At 38.0% G+C, this 18,614-nt stretch overlaps 1 protein-coding gene across 2 annotated transcripts in view; it reads right to left on the bottom strand.

Annotated features, from left to right (window-relative positions):
* Positions 1-18,614, bottom strand: part of LOC145671085 (leucine-rich repeat-containing protein 51-like) — a 45,314-nt gene that overhangs the window by 12,306 nt on the left and 14,394 nt on the right. For both annotated transcript variants that reach the window (XM_081739830.1, XM_081739831.1), the window contains exon 2: positions 15,993-16,207. In XM_081739830.1, the coding sequence (XP_081595956.1) occupies positions 15,993-16,207 (215 nt within the window). The remainder of the gene's footprint in view (positions 1-15,992; positions 16,208-18,614) is intronic.

Here is an 18,614-nt window from a genome sequence, read left to right as displayed (position 1 = left end):
AGTAGTATCGAATCCATAGCTTCGTGGTCGCTTAGGTGAATAGTTCTTTCAATTCAAGTCCAATTAAGCTCCCATTAGCACCCAGGGTGGTTACGTAGCGACATAAAAATATCGAAATCAACCGATATTAGAATCGAATCGTAAGTTTTCAGCGCCGCTAACAGTGTCGCATTCACATTAGTCCACATTAGTCCACATTTCACATTAGTCCCATTGCCTATAGGGCAATATATTTGCAGAGTGAAGTTTAAAACTTGAATAATAGTTTAATTTTTTCCGTATGAAAGAGTTAACAATCAAGAACAAATATACTATTTCATTAACAATCCTCTTTTACTGTTCTAATATGTATAATAATAGCGTAAGAAATTTAAAAATAATTCAGAACACGTTTCACATTTGTTATTTTTTTGTTACGTAGTTCTACCTGTAGCATGTAGTGAGTGGTATTTAAATGTAATAAATTCACTAACTAAGCATATTCGAATTAAGTTTTATTTTTAAGTTAGGGATGAAGGGGCGGAGAAATATGTAGTTATTGGGGGCGCCGAGAGCAAAAGTGCGTAGGGGCACTGAGCTTTTAAATGCAACACTGGTCGCTAAATTAATTGGTAGAAATTTTAATGTCATTTAAGACCAAATTTAGTCCTAACGGTGACAGTATCCGTTTGCTCTCCTGGGAGAAATGAAAGGGGCTAACATCAAAATTATATATATATATATATATATATATATATATATATATATATATATATATATATATATATATATATATATATATATATATATATATATATATATATATATATATATATAAAGACCGACATTAGTGTCGAATCCATAATTTTCGAGGTGGATTAGATAAAGAGTGGCACTCCAGGTGGTTAATGATATAGAAAATTAGTTTTTCTTTCTTTTTTTACGTTGGTCTACTTTTCCTTGATTTGAGACTTTCAAATTTCATCCTATTTTCTACTGAAATGTGTCTGTAAGGCAACAAAGAAATAATTATATATGATAAATTTAAATTCATTTTAATTCGGAAGTTGAGAAACACTTTGCCATTATATATCGTAAAGGTCAGATCCATCAGTATTGTAACAGAGAGGTGCTTGAGCCATTGACGGTAGAAATTCAAACTCCGATAAGTGATAATTTCACAGTCTTGTTTTATTACAAGTGTAGCCTCTTTAGTCAACGGAGAAGAGGACGTGGATCATGGGTCAGAGTTGATGTCGATGGGTGTTGGTGGGTCGGAGTTGGTCGCAATGCTTCAGAGTGGTTCATAGTTGGTGGTGAGTCAGAGTGGATCACGATGGATGATGGGTCAGAGTGGGCCAATGGGTCATTTGGGTGGTGGGTGATACTGGATCATGGTGGGTCGTGGATCAAATTTTCATTGACCCACACCATCTCTGGTTAAAATTGTACTAAAGATAAGAGGCACCGAAGATGCATGTCGGCTATTATGCTCAAATTTTGCACATAGATAGTACCCCACCAGAAAGCAATAAATCTGAAACGGTTCACGGTATCACCTCCTAGAACTCGAGATGTAGGGGTTTGTCTGATTGGCTAAAGTAAGACGTCAATGATTTATCCATCAACAAGCAAGCTTTTTATGATCGTTTTCGTGGGGAAATCAGAAGAACACGTGCCTAGTAATCGTAATATTGATAGTTCGCGTCCACCCCGGGGTATTTGTTTTGTGTTTTTTTGACTCACCTAAATATAAACAAATCACACATATAGGCATTTTAACATATTTTGGGAGAGTAATTTTGTGGTTCGTTGTCGTTTCATCGCGTCTCTGCCGCTGGTAGTAAAGTTTTCAAGATGGAACTCGGGCCACCGCGGATTGTCGCTGCGGGGCCACCAATTTTTGGCGAGAGGTCAATAGTTGACCATCTTTAGTCCACCGACGCTTACAGCTTAGGGTAATGAACGATGTCTTTGCCTTGTAGACGTCATGACTACCGACGTCGGCAGTCAACTAGCTTTTAGTATTCCTTTACTAACCATCTATCGTTCATGTTTATACACGATATTGTAATAATAATAATAATAATAATAATAATAATAATAATAATAATAATAATAATTATTATTATTATTATTATTATTATTATTATTATTATTATTATTATTATTATTATTATTATTATTATTTGTAGTAATAGTAGTATAATTGATAATAGAATAATTATATTGTCTATGTATTGTCTAGGTAGGACTACACACAGGATTTGGTTCGTTTCAGTTTGACTCGACTCTAATCCGAGTCGAGTTGGAGGATATTTTTCGCGCCGAGTCCTAGAGTAGACCTCAAAGATGTCTGTTTCGAGTCGAGTAGAGTTTCAAAGAAAAGTCGCTCGTTCCCATCCCTACTAATGAGAGCTTAATCGGAGTTAAGCGAAATCGAAAGTCACACTATTTATCTAAGCGACCCCGAAAACTATGAATTCGACACTAATACCGATCATTTTCTATAGCAATCTTTTATATGTATCCCCCTCCCATTCACCATAGGTAACCCGACAGCACTCTTTTTCAGACTATAAGAAATTTGGTTAAAATTACTCTAGGCCAGTGGTTCTCAATCTAATTCCTATCACGATCCCCTTTTATCACATCCTCTTGCCAGCGACTCTTTTATAATTTGTGTTTTATAATAAGCTTGTGTGGGATTTTTAACATACCTATTTCTATAATAGTAGAATCCATTTCTAGTTTATAGTGAACAGTGCCGTGGCATGGAAAATCAGCGCTCGGGGCGAGAGTATACGACGGAGCGAGTGAGATCGACAGACTAGCTGCGAAGCGCCACCATGGTTGGCACGAAGCTCAATAAAATTTTCAAAAGTAAACGCTGCCTTTCCGACTTCTCGCAGTCTCGCAACATTTATGAATTACATTTAATTGTATATTTAGTAATTTTACATTTATTGAGTTTTCTAAGTTGAGTGTTAATGCCTCCAGGAACAAAAAAGTGATTGGGGCAATAGACATTTTATGAGATTTATTATTAATGAAGGTTAATTTTCAGAATTAAAGCCTTCTTTAGTTTCTAAAAAAGAAAAGCTTTGTAAATTGGAAATTTATTACAGCATAGATTTAGGACCTTTTTTGCGACACAAACACATACACGCGGGCGCGCACGAATACATGAACTTCTATTTTTGGTCTGAAAAGCGAATAAGACTCCCTATTGCTGCGAAATATGATATTTCTGTTGTTTCTGTCTTTTTCACATTACTACAGCGATTAATGTTGGGGGATGGCGGGGAAATCCCCTCTCGTCAAAGTTTATCCCCGGCCCGGCTCGCAGAAATAACATGATATTTTTACATGGAATAAGTATTTTCTTTCCATATATTTATCAAAAACATCCCCCTCTAGTTCGGAAGTTTAATTCAAATACTGGCTTGGCAGGATGTCCCTATAGGTTTCGTGAGAGATGGTAGGAATTGCCCTATATCTGTCAGTAATTTTATTTTCTAGATCTGGCAGTATAAGTTGAAAGCGAAAGTTGATAAAATGCGATAATCCAACATTGCTACAAGCGCGAACGAACCAAAAGAATTGGGTCGTATTGTGTTGTGAGGAGTTCTTTTGTTGTGTACAAGCCCTTTTGTTGGTATAAAAACATCTTTATACTGGAAACTCACCCTTCAAGGAAACGACCAAAACGTGTAAATGTTGATAGTGGCGACGATATTTTAGAAGAGCCAAATATTGCTGGACACCTCTAAGCTGGAAAACAATGTTGGATCCAGCAACAATTTATGCTGGTTTTGCTGTAAATTATGCTATTAATTTGACGAAAATTAATGGTCCAGCGATCAAATTCCAGCACAACTTTTCTTTTAATTTGGAGCGGAGGGGACACAAGTTCGAATACCATGTTGAATTCTAGGTTCCGTCTCCTTAGGATGTTATGAACATTCATCCCATGGAAAGCAATGGCAAACCACCATTCACCTTGCCAAGGGACTTTTAGGTCAAATACCTGCCTTCGGACAGAATATCACATCATCATTCATTAGCAGCCATAGAATAACACATTGCAAAATTTTGACCTAGAATATATGCGAGACTGCGAGACCATGCGAGAAAGTCTCGCGCGAGATGCGAGATGAGACTCAAAATTTTATGCGAGACACGAGACGAGACTTCACATTTGCGAGACGAGACCTTACGCGAGACGAGACCAACGTTTGAGGTTGCGAGACGAGACGAAACTTTTCCATTTCTCGTCTCGTCTTGTCTCGCGTGCATCCCTACTTTCCTAACATGAGTAACACACTTCCTCCGAAATTTGTGCCCCCTTTTTTCGGCGCCCGGCATTGACAGTGGATACAGTAACTGTACTATCTATATTCCCAACGACGAAGGTGCTGGTTCAAGATGGATGTTAAACTCCTTCTTTGAAGAGGCCATTAACGTATCTGATCTAAGCCCACAACTTCTTAACCAAATAATAGAATGATCATGCTACAAGTCTTTGCAACTAATTTTCTGTAACAAAGACTTGGACAAGTTCTGCCTGATGAGGAGAGAAGAATATCCTGGTCTGGTATCTGCTGCTTTAAAAGTAATAATTCCATTTGCTACATCGTACTTGTGCGAAAGTTTTTTTCTTAATGGTAAACATTAAAACAAAGACAAGAAATCGCTTATCAGTTGAAAATGGCTTCATAATGTTCGTCACGAAGATTGAACCGGGCATTGCTGCACTAGTGAAATTACACCATGCTTAGGTATCTCATTAGGTTTCAATTTTAATTGTATTTCAATGTGCAGGTTTTGTTCCATGTGTATTTTTCTAGTATTTCTATATACAGTTCTCATTAGTATCATATCATACGTCTTTCATTTAAATTCATTTTTAAACAACTCTGCACCCTTTGAAAATGTTCAGTAGACTTATTTTTTATTGTTCTTTACAGTATGTATAAAAAATAAAAGTATGCCTATCAGAACAAAATTCAAAATAATTTCCGGTATTAGATTCTAACTATATTTATCTCTTCCGCTTATCTTCGCGACACCCTAGGGGCCACGACTCCCAGGTTGAGAAACCCTGCTCTAGGCATACATGAGTTATGTCGGAACATACATGCACCGTGTACATACACTTTTATATGTATAAATGCAGATAAGAGAGAGTTGAGAGAGAGCGATTAAGGTATTACCGCTCTCAATCTCTTCACTTTACTTTTGCGATTCGTGAATTTGTTACGTGACAGTTTGGGGCTAGCTAGTTTTTTGTCTTGAACCACGATCCGATTTTCGATATTCTCTACCTAAATGCTGTAATGCGAATATTGAGAAGTTACCTGCGTATGAAAATAGCTGCAAATAAATACATTACATAACTTATTTATTGCTATTACACGATTTTCTTAATTTGTATTTAATATTCACATATAACATACCGACGTTCTGTCAATACCTCAGATGTTATATTTTAAAGATAAGAATTGCTTTTATATTCAACTGATATGTACAGCTGATGAATTGTAATGTAACTATTTTACATAATTTTCATGCATTGAGGAAAGTAGAATATCATAAAAGAATCTCACCTGAACGGGTATCGAACTCACGATTTAATCGGGTATCGGGGGTGTACCACTGAGCTAACATGACCGCTTTTCGGAAGCTGCTTCTGAAATATAACTGAGCTCATACGTATTTTTTTTTCGTATGGAAATCACAATGACGAAACGAGAGTGTGAATATATAGTTTCGAAATATTGTATCATTAACTATTTCAATCAACTTTACTTTTTTTCTACACTTAATACCATTTCAACATGTCTTATTATATTTAACAGAAGGAAAAACATATCTGTACATTTTTTCCCGATTGCTAAGGTTGGCTTGGAGGTTCGAACCAGCAGCTTTAGTTTACTGTTTTCAGAAGATACCCGAAGTTGGACTTCGAAAGTGTTCGTCTCAATACAGCTATCATAATATTGCTCAATCTGTTTGGTATATGGTATATGTTTTTATACGTGTAAAGTCAGTATAACAATTCATTCTTTAAACAGCTTTTCGTATGTATTAATACTCCTTTATAAAAACTGTTTTTGATATTGTTATTACGGCGCACCATTTTCAGATTTCTTTCGCTAGTCGTTGACCAAGTCGTTCCCCACAATAGGCGTGTCGTGCAATTAACCAACCACACGTCAGGTACTAGCTTTTACCTATTGCTTCCTGCTCACAGCTCAGAACATTGGTAACTATGGATAGACGTACAGCAATAATTACTTTATGGGAGTTGGAAGGCTATTCTGCAACTGCAGCTAGCAGGCGAGTAGGTGTCCCGGCCTCTAGAGGAAGGCGATGGATTCGGAAATATGGTCCTACACATCAAACTGGTAATTTACGATCTTCTGGTTGTCCGCATGTGTCAACCGAAGCCGAAGATGCGAGATTAGTAAACGAAGCCCGGTCAGACCCACTATGGACGTCTAGACAGCTAAGGGAAGATTCTCTTTTTCCTGGTAGTAAGCATACAGCTCTGCGAAGGCTTCGTCATGCTGGGTTACGTGGCTCTGTTGCTGCCGTGAAGGAAAAACTCTCAGACGACCACAAAATTTACCGTCTCGCGTTTGCACAGGCGAATGTGGGTCGCAATTGGGAAAACGTAGTTTTCTCAGATGAATCCATATTCACAACATCAAATGAGGGACGCCGTTTTGTGTATCGGCCGAGAGGCACCCGATATGACCCTGGATGTGTTGCTGCTTGAAATCGCAGTGGCCATGTATCTATTTCATGTTGGGGTTGGATTTTCAGGCGCGGAGCAGAACAGCTTCACAGAATTGAAAGACACCTGGACAGTGCTCAGTACTTAGATATTATGAGTAATATCATGGTGCCATCTGTACGAGTATTTCCGCCTGATGGTGTAATTCAGTTCCAGCAAGACCAGTCGCCAATACATACTTCCCGTGTGGTTCAGGAATGGTTCGCAGGGCAGCCTGAGATTGATTTAATTGACTGGCCGCCTCGTGGAGCAGACCTCAATCTCATGGAAAATATGTGGGCAGAAGTGAAGCGTGCTCTAAGGGATAGTTGGCCTGAGGCAGATCCACCAAGAACCCAGGATGACCTGTGGCATCTTGTTTCCGAAGCATAGCTAGAGGTAGGGGAAGGAGATAAATTTGTCACCCATTTAATAGATTCTATGCCCCGAAGAATGGGGCGTGTAATAAATTCAGAAGGGTATTGGACACAATATTAATGTCCCCGCCATAACTCCCGAAAACAGTCCTTTTGAGGGCTACCTAAACGCTTCTGAAAATATTTCTAGAAGTAAACCACTCCTTGAATCCGATTTCTGTGCAATTCTACAAACAAAAAAAAAGAGATATTCTCTGCAGGCTTTGAACTCAAGACGACCTCATTAACAAGCCCGTACTCTACCAGTGAGCTAACATGAACACGCAAATCCAACCTGAAGAAACACGACTTTCAATTTCCGGTATTCCATAACTCTGATGGTCATATACTTTGCAAATGTTGTATTCAACTTGGGATATTCCGCAACACATAAACAAAGCGACAGAGAGAGAGCGAGAGAGAGAGAGAGAGAGAGAGAGAGAGAGAGAGAGAGAGAGAGAGAAAGATGAATATACAAAAGCATATCCAACGTATTCGAATGAGACTCTAAGTAACGATATTCCGTTCTAAAGAGAATTTGTGTTTCTTCCCGTGACGTTAAGGGGATCGGGAAAAGTTATGTGTCTTGAAGCAGGATCCGACTTTGGATACTCTGTTTACACACTTTCTATATCCGTAGGAATATACTGTATTTCACGAATGTAAATGACATGCTGTATTGAGAATATTGAGAAGTTACATCTGTATGACAAATAGCTGCAAATAAATACACTACATGATTTATTTATTGCTAGTGAACGAGTTTCTTAACTTGTATTTAACATTCTCATATATATAATACAGACCTACTGTGAACACCTACCTATTTCAGATGTTATATTTTAAACATAATAATTACTACATTCTGCAATGATTATGTTATATATATAAAAACTGATGTATTTAATTTCATTATTTTATATAATTTTTCATGTATTGCGGAAAATATAATTTTTAAAAGAGCATTGGCCCAGATGGGATTCGAACTCTCAACCTTATGATTTGAAATCCGACAGCTTACCAGTGAGCTAACACAAGGACTTGTGCTAAGGTATTTTTAGCGATGTATAACGGTTTTCAAGAAAATTATGACATTCATACCCACTAGAAACGCCGTTTTTGTTTTACTTTGATTTTTATTTTAGTACTCAGGTGATAATTATGTTCTATGTCTTAACTTTGAGCATTCTTTTACATATGGAAACATTCGTTTACGTTTCTAAATGTTCCATCACGTATGGAGAGCTAAATGACAAACAAACATGAGCTGACATTAATACAAAGTTTCGAAATATTGTATTATTAAATATTTCAATCAATGTTGCTTTTTTTCAACACTTGGTAACAAGTCTTATTATATTTAAAAGAAGAAAAACCCATCTGCTAACTTTTTCCCGATAGCAAAGGCTGGCTTGGAGGTTCGAACCTGGTTTACTATTTCCCGAAGATACCCGAAGTTGGACTTTGAAAATTTTTGCCTCAAAACACCAATAAAGAATGCGCTCAACCTTTTTGAGACAAGGTGTACATCACAGGTGCACGCGCCAACCACTAGATCAGCATGGAGAGCGTAATATATATATAGGTTCTACAGACATTTGCGCAAGTTAGTTGAAAACCTGCCCTGTACCTAAGGCCGGCCCTGTACTCATTGCACGAGAAAATTGAAATTCCACTAGATAAAATGGATGGTATGAAAAGATGAATGATTGGGATGGAATGAAAAGATGGACTCAACGTATAAGCAAACAATTAGCCTAAGAGTTCTAATAAAAGAAATAATAGCAGGGAGTACAATTGGCAAAGGAATTTGCTTAGGGATGTTGTTTTTGAAAAATGAAAATTCGGGACACAATGTTTTCATCTTTACAACCAAAATAAAAGCAGCAAAATTGCATTTACCTCCCTGCACTGGTGTAGAAATATAAAATCCTAAAATCCTAAATCATTTTTTTAAAAAAACTTGATATATTGATATTTAAATAAAAACTTTCATTGTTGAGATGTTTCTGCTTCTGCTCCATTTCATCGCTCTGGGTGCGCGTGTATGAATGAGTACTTGCTTGAATCATGCAGTTGTTGAAGTAATTCCTTATCTTTAAGTATTTTCTGGTCACACATGTTTCCATGATGTCGATGTCCAGTTTATTTATCTGTCCATAATAAATTTATAATTGAAAATATGCACTTTACAGAGGCATTGGTCCCGAGGCATTCACACACGAAAATGCTGAAACTCGATTCCCTCCTCATGAAATGTCTTTAAAATTTGTACTCATTTATCTTCCATGAACAAATCATTTGAACTATAATTCTATATCGGCCTCTCGGATTCTATCATTTTTTTCAACCAGTTTATATGCTCAAAGTACTGGCCGTCATCTATATCACACTGACCGAAGTGTTTAAAATGACCGCCAACGATAATTTACCTGTAGCCTATCCACATGCAATGTCTTTTGAGATCAGACAAAGCCAGGATAACGATGTACGATCTTCAACAGGATTTTCTGATGCTCAGTTTTCAATATAACTAACGGACATCAGAACATGTCATAGAACTTGTCACACTGTTGTTGAAATGTTACCTCTAATATCACCCTCTTCTTGCAGTAATGATTTTGATTTTGTAGGTGGAAACTGTTCAGTTTTCCTATCTCTAATAATTCTATTAAAAGTAAATGAAACTCATAGAAAAGTACAACTTTTTTTTTTTTTTTTTTTGCTTTCAATTTCCTTAATGCAATCATTGTACGTACAAGTATATTTATTCTTAACTGAACTACAAAAACAGAAGCGAAGTGTTACCGTCAAAGAAATTTTTTCAGTCTTGTAGGGCATGATTCTTGCCGAAGAGAAGCAAGACTTCAAATCAGGAATAATCCTATCAATTCCCGATGCTAAAGATAATCATCTGTTATTCGAATGTCCAAGATTTTTTTTTTATTGGACACCTACAAAATCACAAAATTCCTGCAAATTTGCTCAAGGACAGTGTATATGTGAAAGTATGAAAATATCCTACACACAACCGTCTCAATATCCACTGGTAATTGGTCATTTGAACTTTAAATAATATTAGCGACACAACCCGAACCTAATAAGCTTCTGTTTAGACTGGAATTCACATTTTAGAAAACATTCTTTCTTGTTCGGTTGTCATTCCAAATTTCTATGTGTTGTCGGCTGATAATGCAGTAATCTTGTTAGTCAACCTACATGTATACTCGTTAAGAATTTCCATAATTAAGTTTGTGCGCATTTCCGAGGTTTTCCGTGGCATACCAGCCATAAAAATTGCAGGCGCTGTTTTCTTACGTTTCTTTTACTACAATTAAATGAACGGTTAATTACAAAGGTAGGAGATACAACAACATAAGGTTTACAATAGCTATATAGAATAAGTAAGTACAGTCACGAAAGAAAGTATTCTTCAGTTGACAAAATTGCTTTTCCTAATAACTCAACAATAAATTAACCTATTAGAGTACCAACTTTGGCAAGTTGTCAAGTTATAACTATTCTAAGAATAACAACAAAAAGATACAAATTAATTCATTTGTTCCCGAGTTATTGGCAAAAGAAAATTTGTCAACTGTCAAATACTTTGTTTTCCGTGTGTACATAGGAGAAAAAAATGAATGTTACACCAGCTGTTAAATATTGCGTTGTTAGTCACATGAAAGGTAGCGTATTTTGAAAATATCGACTCGACTCGGTTCAACTGAGCCAACAGCTCGAACCGGCTAGATTGGAATGAGCCATCGGCTCGGCTCAGATGAGCCATCAGCTAGAGCCGGCTCGGTTGCGATGAGCCATCTGCTCGGTTCGACTTGGCTCAGGTGAGCCATCGGTTAGGTTGAGATGAGCCATCGACTCGGTTCGAGTCAGCTCAGGTGAGCCATCGGTTCAAGCCGGCTCGGCTGAGATGAGCCATCCGCTAGGTTCGACTTGACTCAGGTGAGCAATCGGCTCGACCCGGCTCGGTTGGGTAAGCTATTGGCTTGGCTCACTTCTCGTTTCGGGTCGGTGGTGGTGACATACATGATGACAATAAGAGGTACATCAGTCAAAAGTGGCATATTGGAAAATACATGATTGAAGCCTGTAGTGGAAGCAGGATCTAAAAATACTAAGGTATATAGACGGGAGTGTACTCTAGTGATGTCAACCGGCTCGGCTCAGTTCAGGTGAGCCAAGAGCTCGAGCCGGCTCGATTCGAATGAGCTATCGGCTCGGTTTGACTCGGCTCAGATGAGCCATTTGCTCGGTTGGAATGAGCCACCGGCTCGAGCTGGTTCGGTTGAGGTGAGCCATCGGCTCGGTTCGGTTCTGCCCAACTTAGCCGAGGACTCGAGCCGGCTCGTTTGGTGAGCTGTTGGTTCGGCTCACTTCTCGGTTTGGCTCGTCTCAGGCAAGCCATTGGCTCGGTTTCACTCGACTGAGGTGAGTCAAGAGCTCGAGCCAGCTCGATTCGAATGAGCCATCGGCTCGGTTTGACTCGGCTCAGATGAGCCATCTGCTCGGTTGGGATGAGCCACCGGCTCAAGCCGATTCGGTTGGAATGAGCCATCGGCTCGGTTCGACTCAGCCCAGGTAAGCCATCGGCTCGAGCCGGCTCGATTCTGCCCAACTTAGCCGAGGGCTCGAGCCGGCTGGGTTGGTGATCTGTTCGCTCGGCTCACTTCTCGGTTCGGATCGGTGGTGACTGAGCCGTGAGCCGAGCCGCTCGAGCCGTTAACAACAATATTTATTATGAAGGCAAAACATCTCAACCTGTGAGAGTGTGAGTAACACTAATTCCTAATAGTTAACTCTTACCGCTCCGTTCTATGTACTGCTTGCCTGACTGTATGACTGCTCGACTGAGTGGCACATTCTACTGATATTTAACATATCCTATTATTCTGTATAAATTAGTCATTTATAGCTGTATAGGCTCATGTAGCTGTAGAAGTATGATACTAAAAATAATATTATAGAATACTGCAATGAGCATAGGGCACACAAAATGGTGTGAAAGGTTGTTATCAGCGATGGAATGGGTCATGAAACCCCAGAGGTAGTTAGACACATTAGCCGCCAGACCTGTTGACACCGACAGATCCATGACCAGGAGTGCCCTAGGACCCCTGATAAAAACTCGTCAAATATCAGTGGAAGGGTAGATTCATAAAAGCCATTAATACTCATACAGTTCTAACAAATATATTATCTCCTCTCTCATTGTCTTTTCACTAAATATAATTTTCTTTCTCGCTTGTTATTTGCTTTTGTGTACGTCAAGCATGGCACTGAAAGATAACTACAAAACTTATTAGGGTTCAAACGCGTCAGAATCACAGAAAAGGTAAGCTATATGTTTATCTTATGAGAGATCGTTAGAGTTTAATCATATAATACTTCTCGTTTACATTAGCTATAGAAGATTTTGCTGAGCCCAAACGATATGTTGTTAATTATTTTTGTTTAGGCTATGTTCAAAAACCAAATATGGGATGGGAAGACGAATAAATGTGAAATATTAGAAAAAAAAAAAAACATGGTAACTTTATTAAGACATGTCGCAACGAGAATCAAACAAATTAATGTTCGAGTTCAAGCAGTGAATATCATTAGTCAACTATAACATTCTGCAGTAAATGCTGCAGAGCTCATATTTCTACTACTTTTGAATTACTAAGTCTCTCCGGGTGAATGAGTTTGTCTGAGCCTCCTGGTGGGTCTGGTTACTGGGTCTGTCTGGGTCACCGGGTCAGACCAAGTCTAAGAAGCAAAACCCAAACCCGAATCAACTGAACAAAAGTCGCGTCCCAAATGGCTCATTACGTCACTGTTTGCCACAAGCAAAAACAGGCAGAAAATGTAAACCAGCGCACACCAGGACATAGGACTTCAAATCGAGACTGTCTCAATCAAAATGAAACATATAATAACCTTAGTGATAAATCACTAACAATTCAGTAAATTAGGACATTTCAAAACTCTACCACTTTCCCATCAGCGAACAATGTTGGGCCAACGTTGGTTAATCGTCGCACGGTTGACTAATCTTGTATCGGAAAGTCAAACGTTTGCCTAAGCATGCCGTTCAACATTGTCGGTTGAGAAATTTGGAAAACTTTACGCTCAATATTGAAAATAGAACTTTGCCTAACTTACAGGGGCTACATTATTTGTTTGAAAGTACCAAACGTTAGAAATTGTTCGATGGTCAAAACAATTTCAGTTATTTCATCGGACTTCGCATGTCATCGTCAAGTTGTTGGTAAATTATGATTAGCACAACATTTTTCGAGTGCGATTCTCTTTCATTTCTTTGTAATCATCCATACGAGGTTAAATAGAAAAGTCTCCCATAGCGCCTATGGACATAGACGTTCGTGCAAGACAAATAATAAACTGTGAAAATAAAGACTAAGGTTTTATCTTTCTACATAAGAATCAGCATTTGTCATGCCGCTTTAACGATTTAAAAACCCCTTTTGGAAAAAAAAAAAATGCGAGCCCTTCACTCGAAAAAACTCCATCAAGACTATCTTCGCCTCGTTATTGGTTGCAAAGTACTTTCCGCTAAGAGTTTTCTCAGAGGCGGATCTAGAAGGTAAATACTTGGGGGGGGGGCAGCCAGCCAGGCCCCATACTGTGATAAGTATATCATGAGTTTACTATACACTTTAAGAAGTATAAAAATAATACAGGGTGTCCAATATACAATGCAACCCGGAGCTTGGGATAGTAGAACTTTTGAACCTGAAGTGATACACGAATAATCGTTATACCAAAATGAACCCTTGTTCATGCATGTATTTTGAAACTAGGAAGCAACGATTGAAGTACACTAGGAACCACACAGTGTTGCCAGGTGTAACAGAGGGTGTAAATCAATATAATCATTTTTTTTTTTTTTTTTTTTTTTTGCAAAATATGTAAATTGACTCATAACTCATGCGTATGGATGTTCTGTCAGTTTGTTTAGTTGGAGTAGCTTGGAAACTATGGAGCAGAAAAAATATTTTTTCATTTCCACCGATAACTAATCGGATGAGGCCTCTGTAAGCGGGAACTAGGAAAATCGTAGTTTTCATAAATTAACACTCTGAGTTGGCAACTTTGCTGATGTTTCAGTGCATCAAAAAGTGTGTTAAGGATCTGTCTACATTATGCAATTCCTGAAAACAATGAAAAACAAACTTTGGAATTATTATGGTAAAACGTTTACTTATATGCACCCGGCAACACTGCTACTATCAGAAATGAGTTACCAGCTCTACAGTGGATCTGGGAGTGTCCCCTGTTTTGATTCAAACACTGGTTCACCCGTTTCACCAGGTTGGCAGCAACTTTACGAAGATTAGAAGTATTAATGTTTTCATTGGCACTACGAATGTCCGTTTCCAGGTTGTGAATAGTTCGAGAATTGTTCTTGTATACCCCTTGCTTTAAATAGACCCATAGAAATGAATAGCAGTGTTGCCGGGTGCATGTAAGTAAAATTTTTATCATGATAATTTCAAAGTTTCTTTCTAATTGTTTTCAGGAATTGAATAATGTAGACAGATCCTTAACACACCTTTTGATGCACTGAAACATCAGCAGGGTTGCCAATTCAGAGTGTTAATTTATGAAAACTACGATTTCCCTAGTTTCCCCTTACAGAGGCCTTATCCGATTAGTTATCGGTGGAAATGAAAAATTCTTTTTTCTGCTCCATATTTTGCAAGCTACTCCAACTAAGCAAACTGAAAATTAATGACAGAAGATCCATAGGCCTACGTATGTGTTATGAGTCAATTTACATGTTTTGCAAAAAAATTGATTTACACCTTTGGTTACATCTGGCAACACTGTGTGATTCCTAGTGTACTTCAATCGTTGCTTGTAGTTTCAAAATATATGCATAAACAAGGCTTCATTTTGGTATAACCATTACTTGTGTATAACTTCAGGTTCAAAAGTTCTACTATCCCAAACTCTGGGTTGCATTGTATGTTGGACACCCTATAAATTAAATTATTTTTGTCACCCAAAAACTGGGGGTACAATTCCCCCCGGCCCCGGGCTAGATCCGCCACTGATGTTTTCTTCAATACCAGAAAGAGATGAAAGTTACTGACATGAGGTCGTTACGGCAGATGTGGAAAGCGCTCCGAGCCGAGATTAGGATAATAGTTTTTCTTTGACGTCATCAAGTGTGATCTCGCATTGTCGACCTAAAGGAGAACGCCAGAAGTCTGCGAATAACATATTTCGGTCTTGTCAGTCTAACAATACCGCTAAGCATTAATTGTTCCAACCATCATAGTTACCGGGCACAGAATGGGCCGCTCATCTGAACATTCTGCTAGCAGTGCGATATCTTCATTCAGAGGATTTTAGTCGTACTTGTTCTAATGACGTATGGATGAATGTCACATTAATGTTGTGTCTGCCCCATTACTTCACGATTCCTCGGGAAAAATAGGACGAAATCTATTTTCCGAGTCCGACTGCAACCAGGGGCGGATCCAGGACGGACTTTTGGGGGGGGCGGTGGGTGGTAATACTGCTACTTAGAGCTACTTTTAAGAGCTGCAAACTCTGAGATGGGTTTTATTTATATATAAAATAAGAAAGTTTCCTCTTCTAGGGGGGGAGGTGATCGCCCCCCTTGATCCACCCCTGACTACAACTTGTATTTTTGCAACTGGAGGAGGATATCGAAAGAAATAAAAAAGCTTGGCGAAACATTTGTAATCTCTCTTAATGAACCTAACATGTTAAGTGTTACTTATAGAGAATCTATGGTAAAAATAAAGACAAGTGTTTATACTAACGTCAGTAATATCAGTTATCATATTGAATGAGAGATCTAGCCATCCTAATCTGCATGGATCAATCAGCAATGCATCAACTGCGTGGCAGAGGCCGTCAGTATTTTCCAATAGATTGTTGCATAACCACAATGATCGTGTCTTGTACTTCCCATTAGCTCCTCGTCTTGGTACTCCATTGACACGATTAGTCCTCAGTTTTATATCAGGAGTGATATCTGTAATGAATTAATACATTCTTGTTAACTGCAAGTTAATTAATTAATTGTTTAACATTTGTGCATTGACTCCACCTACGTAAAGCTGACGTGGTTAAGAATAGAAAATTTATGTTGCCTAATGTGTGAAACATAAAGTGACCAGGAATGCTTCTTAACTGTTATATAGTTTCTGAATAATCTCCAAGCAAATTTAGATAGCCCTCTGAAGGTTTAACATATTCCAAAGCTGTAGCTGCTAATGGACATACGGCACAATAAAGATCAGAAGGATGCAAAACCAGACAATAGTAAAATTTGAGTTGATTTTAGTTTAGCGTCCCTTTCAGCAGCGAGGCTATATGAGACGTGAACCTACTGATTAACGTGGAATCTGAACCACATGAGTTCCCCGTGGGAATTGAACCCAGGTCTCCCGCGCCAAAGGCGCGTACGCTAACCACTTAGCCACGAGGGAGCTCAATAGTAAAATTTAAATGTCTTCAATTGCATTTAAGCAATCGATGAGAAATTTTGAATAGGGTATCCAAAAGCGTTATCATTAACGATGTTTTTCCATTTTACCTACCACTTTATCAGCTGTCAATCACAAATAAAAATCACATCCGCCATTTTAGGTGAAATACCAATTCCCATTTGGCTTATTTCCCATTACGCCTAACGATCTTATCAGGAAGGACGACTGTGTGTGTATTCACACTGTATATAACTACATTATTGTATATTTGAAATATCTTTTGCTATTTGAAATGAATATCGATTTTTAAGCAAGCTTGGTTGTTCATTGTGGTAAGATGTTAATATGATTGTAGTAATTTCTTTGATGTAAGTTATTGTTTCATTGTTGTGTGTGTGTATTTGAAACATTTTATGTTATAGTTATTTGAAATAAATGTGGCTTTTGTACGTAAGTTTCTGTCATTTATTTATGTATAAGCATGGAAATACTGTCAGATATTTTAGATAGGGGATATTTCCTTCCTGATAAGATCGTTAGGTATAATGAGAATTGGCATTCCACCTAAAATGGCGGATGTAGGTTTTGTCTGTGATCGATAGCTGATAAAGTGTTAGGCAAAATGGGAATTAGGCTAAATGACGAGTAAATCATTAAGAGCGGATTTTCATGCAAGCGTCCGTTACGTTCGTTGCTTGCGATTTCTATGTGTAGCCAACAGAAAGTTGTATTACACGTAGAACCCATACTTAAACAACTTTCTCAATTGGCTATTCAACCAAGGAACGCAACGAACGCTTGCATGGAAATCCGCCTTAACACTCTCCGGACGAGCAACGGGTTAAGCCCATAGTGCAACTAATATCATGGATTGACCATGGACATAGACCTCCCCTTTGCTTTACATTTTTATTTCGAATGAACCATGAGCTAAATTTGCAGCATGTCTCATACGTACCTTCGTTGGCATTACTTGTTCAAATTTAAATAATTAGCGTGCATGAGTTCACCTGTCTTCGACATGGGGGAGGGGAAAGCTTATTTGAACAAGTGTGGAAGACGTTCATGCTCCTGAGAATGGAATTGAGCAGCTGATCAAAGTTTGGAATTTCGTTACAAGGATTCTTGTTCTGATTTGGAAACTAGTAACGACTTTGGTCCTGAAAAGGATGTAGAAAACAGTATGTTTTGATTCCTTAAAAAGCATTGCAAACTTGCAAAAATCCTAAATATCTAAATTTTCTTTCGGTGGATCGAGATACTTGCGTGAAAATTTATAGCTCCTCTTCTTGAAAACTATGAATTACGTAAATAACGAGTAACGAACTTATTAATTCTTCACAATTACAAGTCCACTTGTGTACAGGTTTATTTTCTGCTCTTCGGCTTGTTCCAACTGCAAAATCTTCAGGGAAGTCAACAGTACAGAAGACTCCGAACTACCGGTACTTCAAAATGGCATAGATAAGTTTTACTCTTGGTGTAATACATGGCTCATAAAAGTGAATTCCGATAAGAATAAATTCTTAACACTTACTCTAAAGAAAAACATAGTATACACCTCATACAAGTTAAATGGTTCGTCCATTATGAGAGTCAATAGTTAAATATCTCGTTTTTTCTTTTCTTTTCTTTTTTCTTTCTTTCTTTCTTTTTCTTTTCTTTTTTTACACAAAACTAACTTATACAGAGCATATAAACCTTAATATTAAGCCTAAGTAATCAGTTGACATTCTAGAAATTCTGTAAAGAACAGAAATAGGGGAACTCTCTTCTTTAAAATCATTTTACAAGACAATAATATATCCTAAAATGGAATATTGTGTACCTGACTGGACAATGGCAGCTCCTACAATTCAATTTCGGTTGAACTCAGTTCTAAACTTCTTCCATGCAATAGTACGTTTCAGAGTACCTCACACAGTGCGATGAGAAAACACGAACAGTTAC

Source organism: Thermobia domestica, chromosome 15 (genome assembly GCF_964235325.1).
Source record: "Thermobia domestica chromosome 15, izTheDome1.hap1.1, whole genome shotgun sequence".
In the NCBI taxonomy this organism is placed as follows: domain Eukaryota; kingdom Metazoa; phylum Arthropoda; class Insecta; order Zygentoma; family Lepismatidae; genus Thermobia; species Thermobia domestica.
This window is presented reverse-complemented; position numbering and strand designations above follow the sequence as displayed.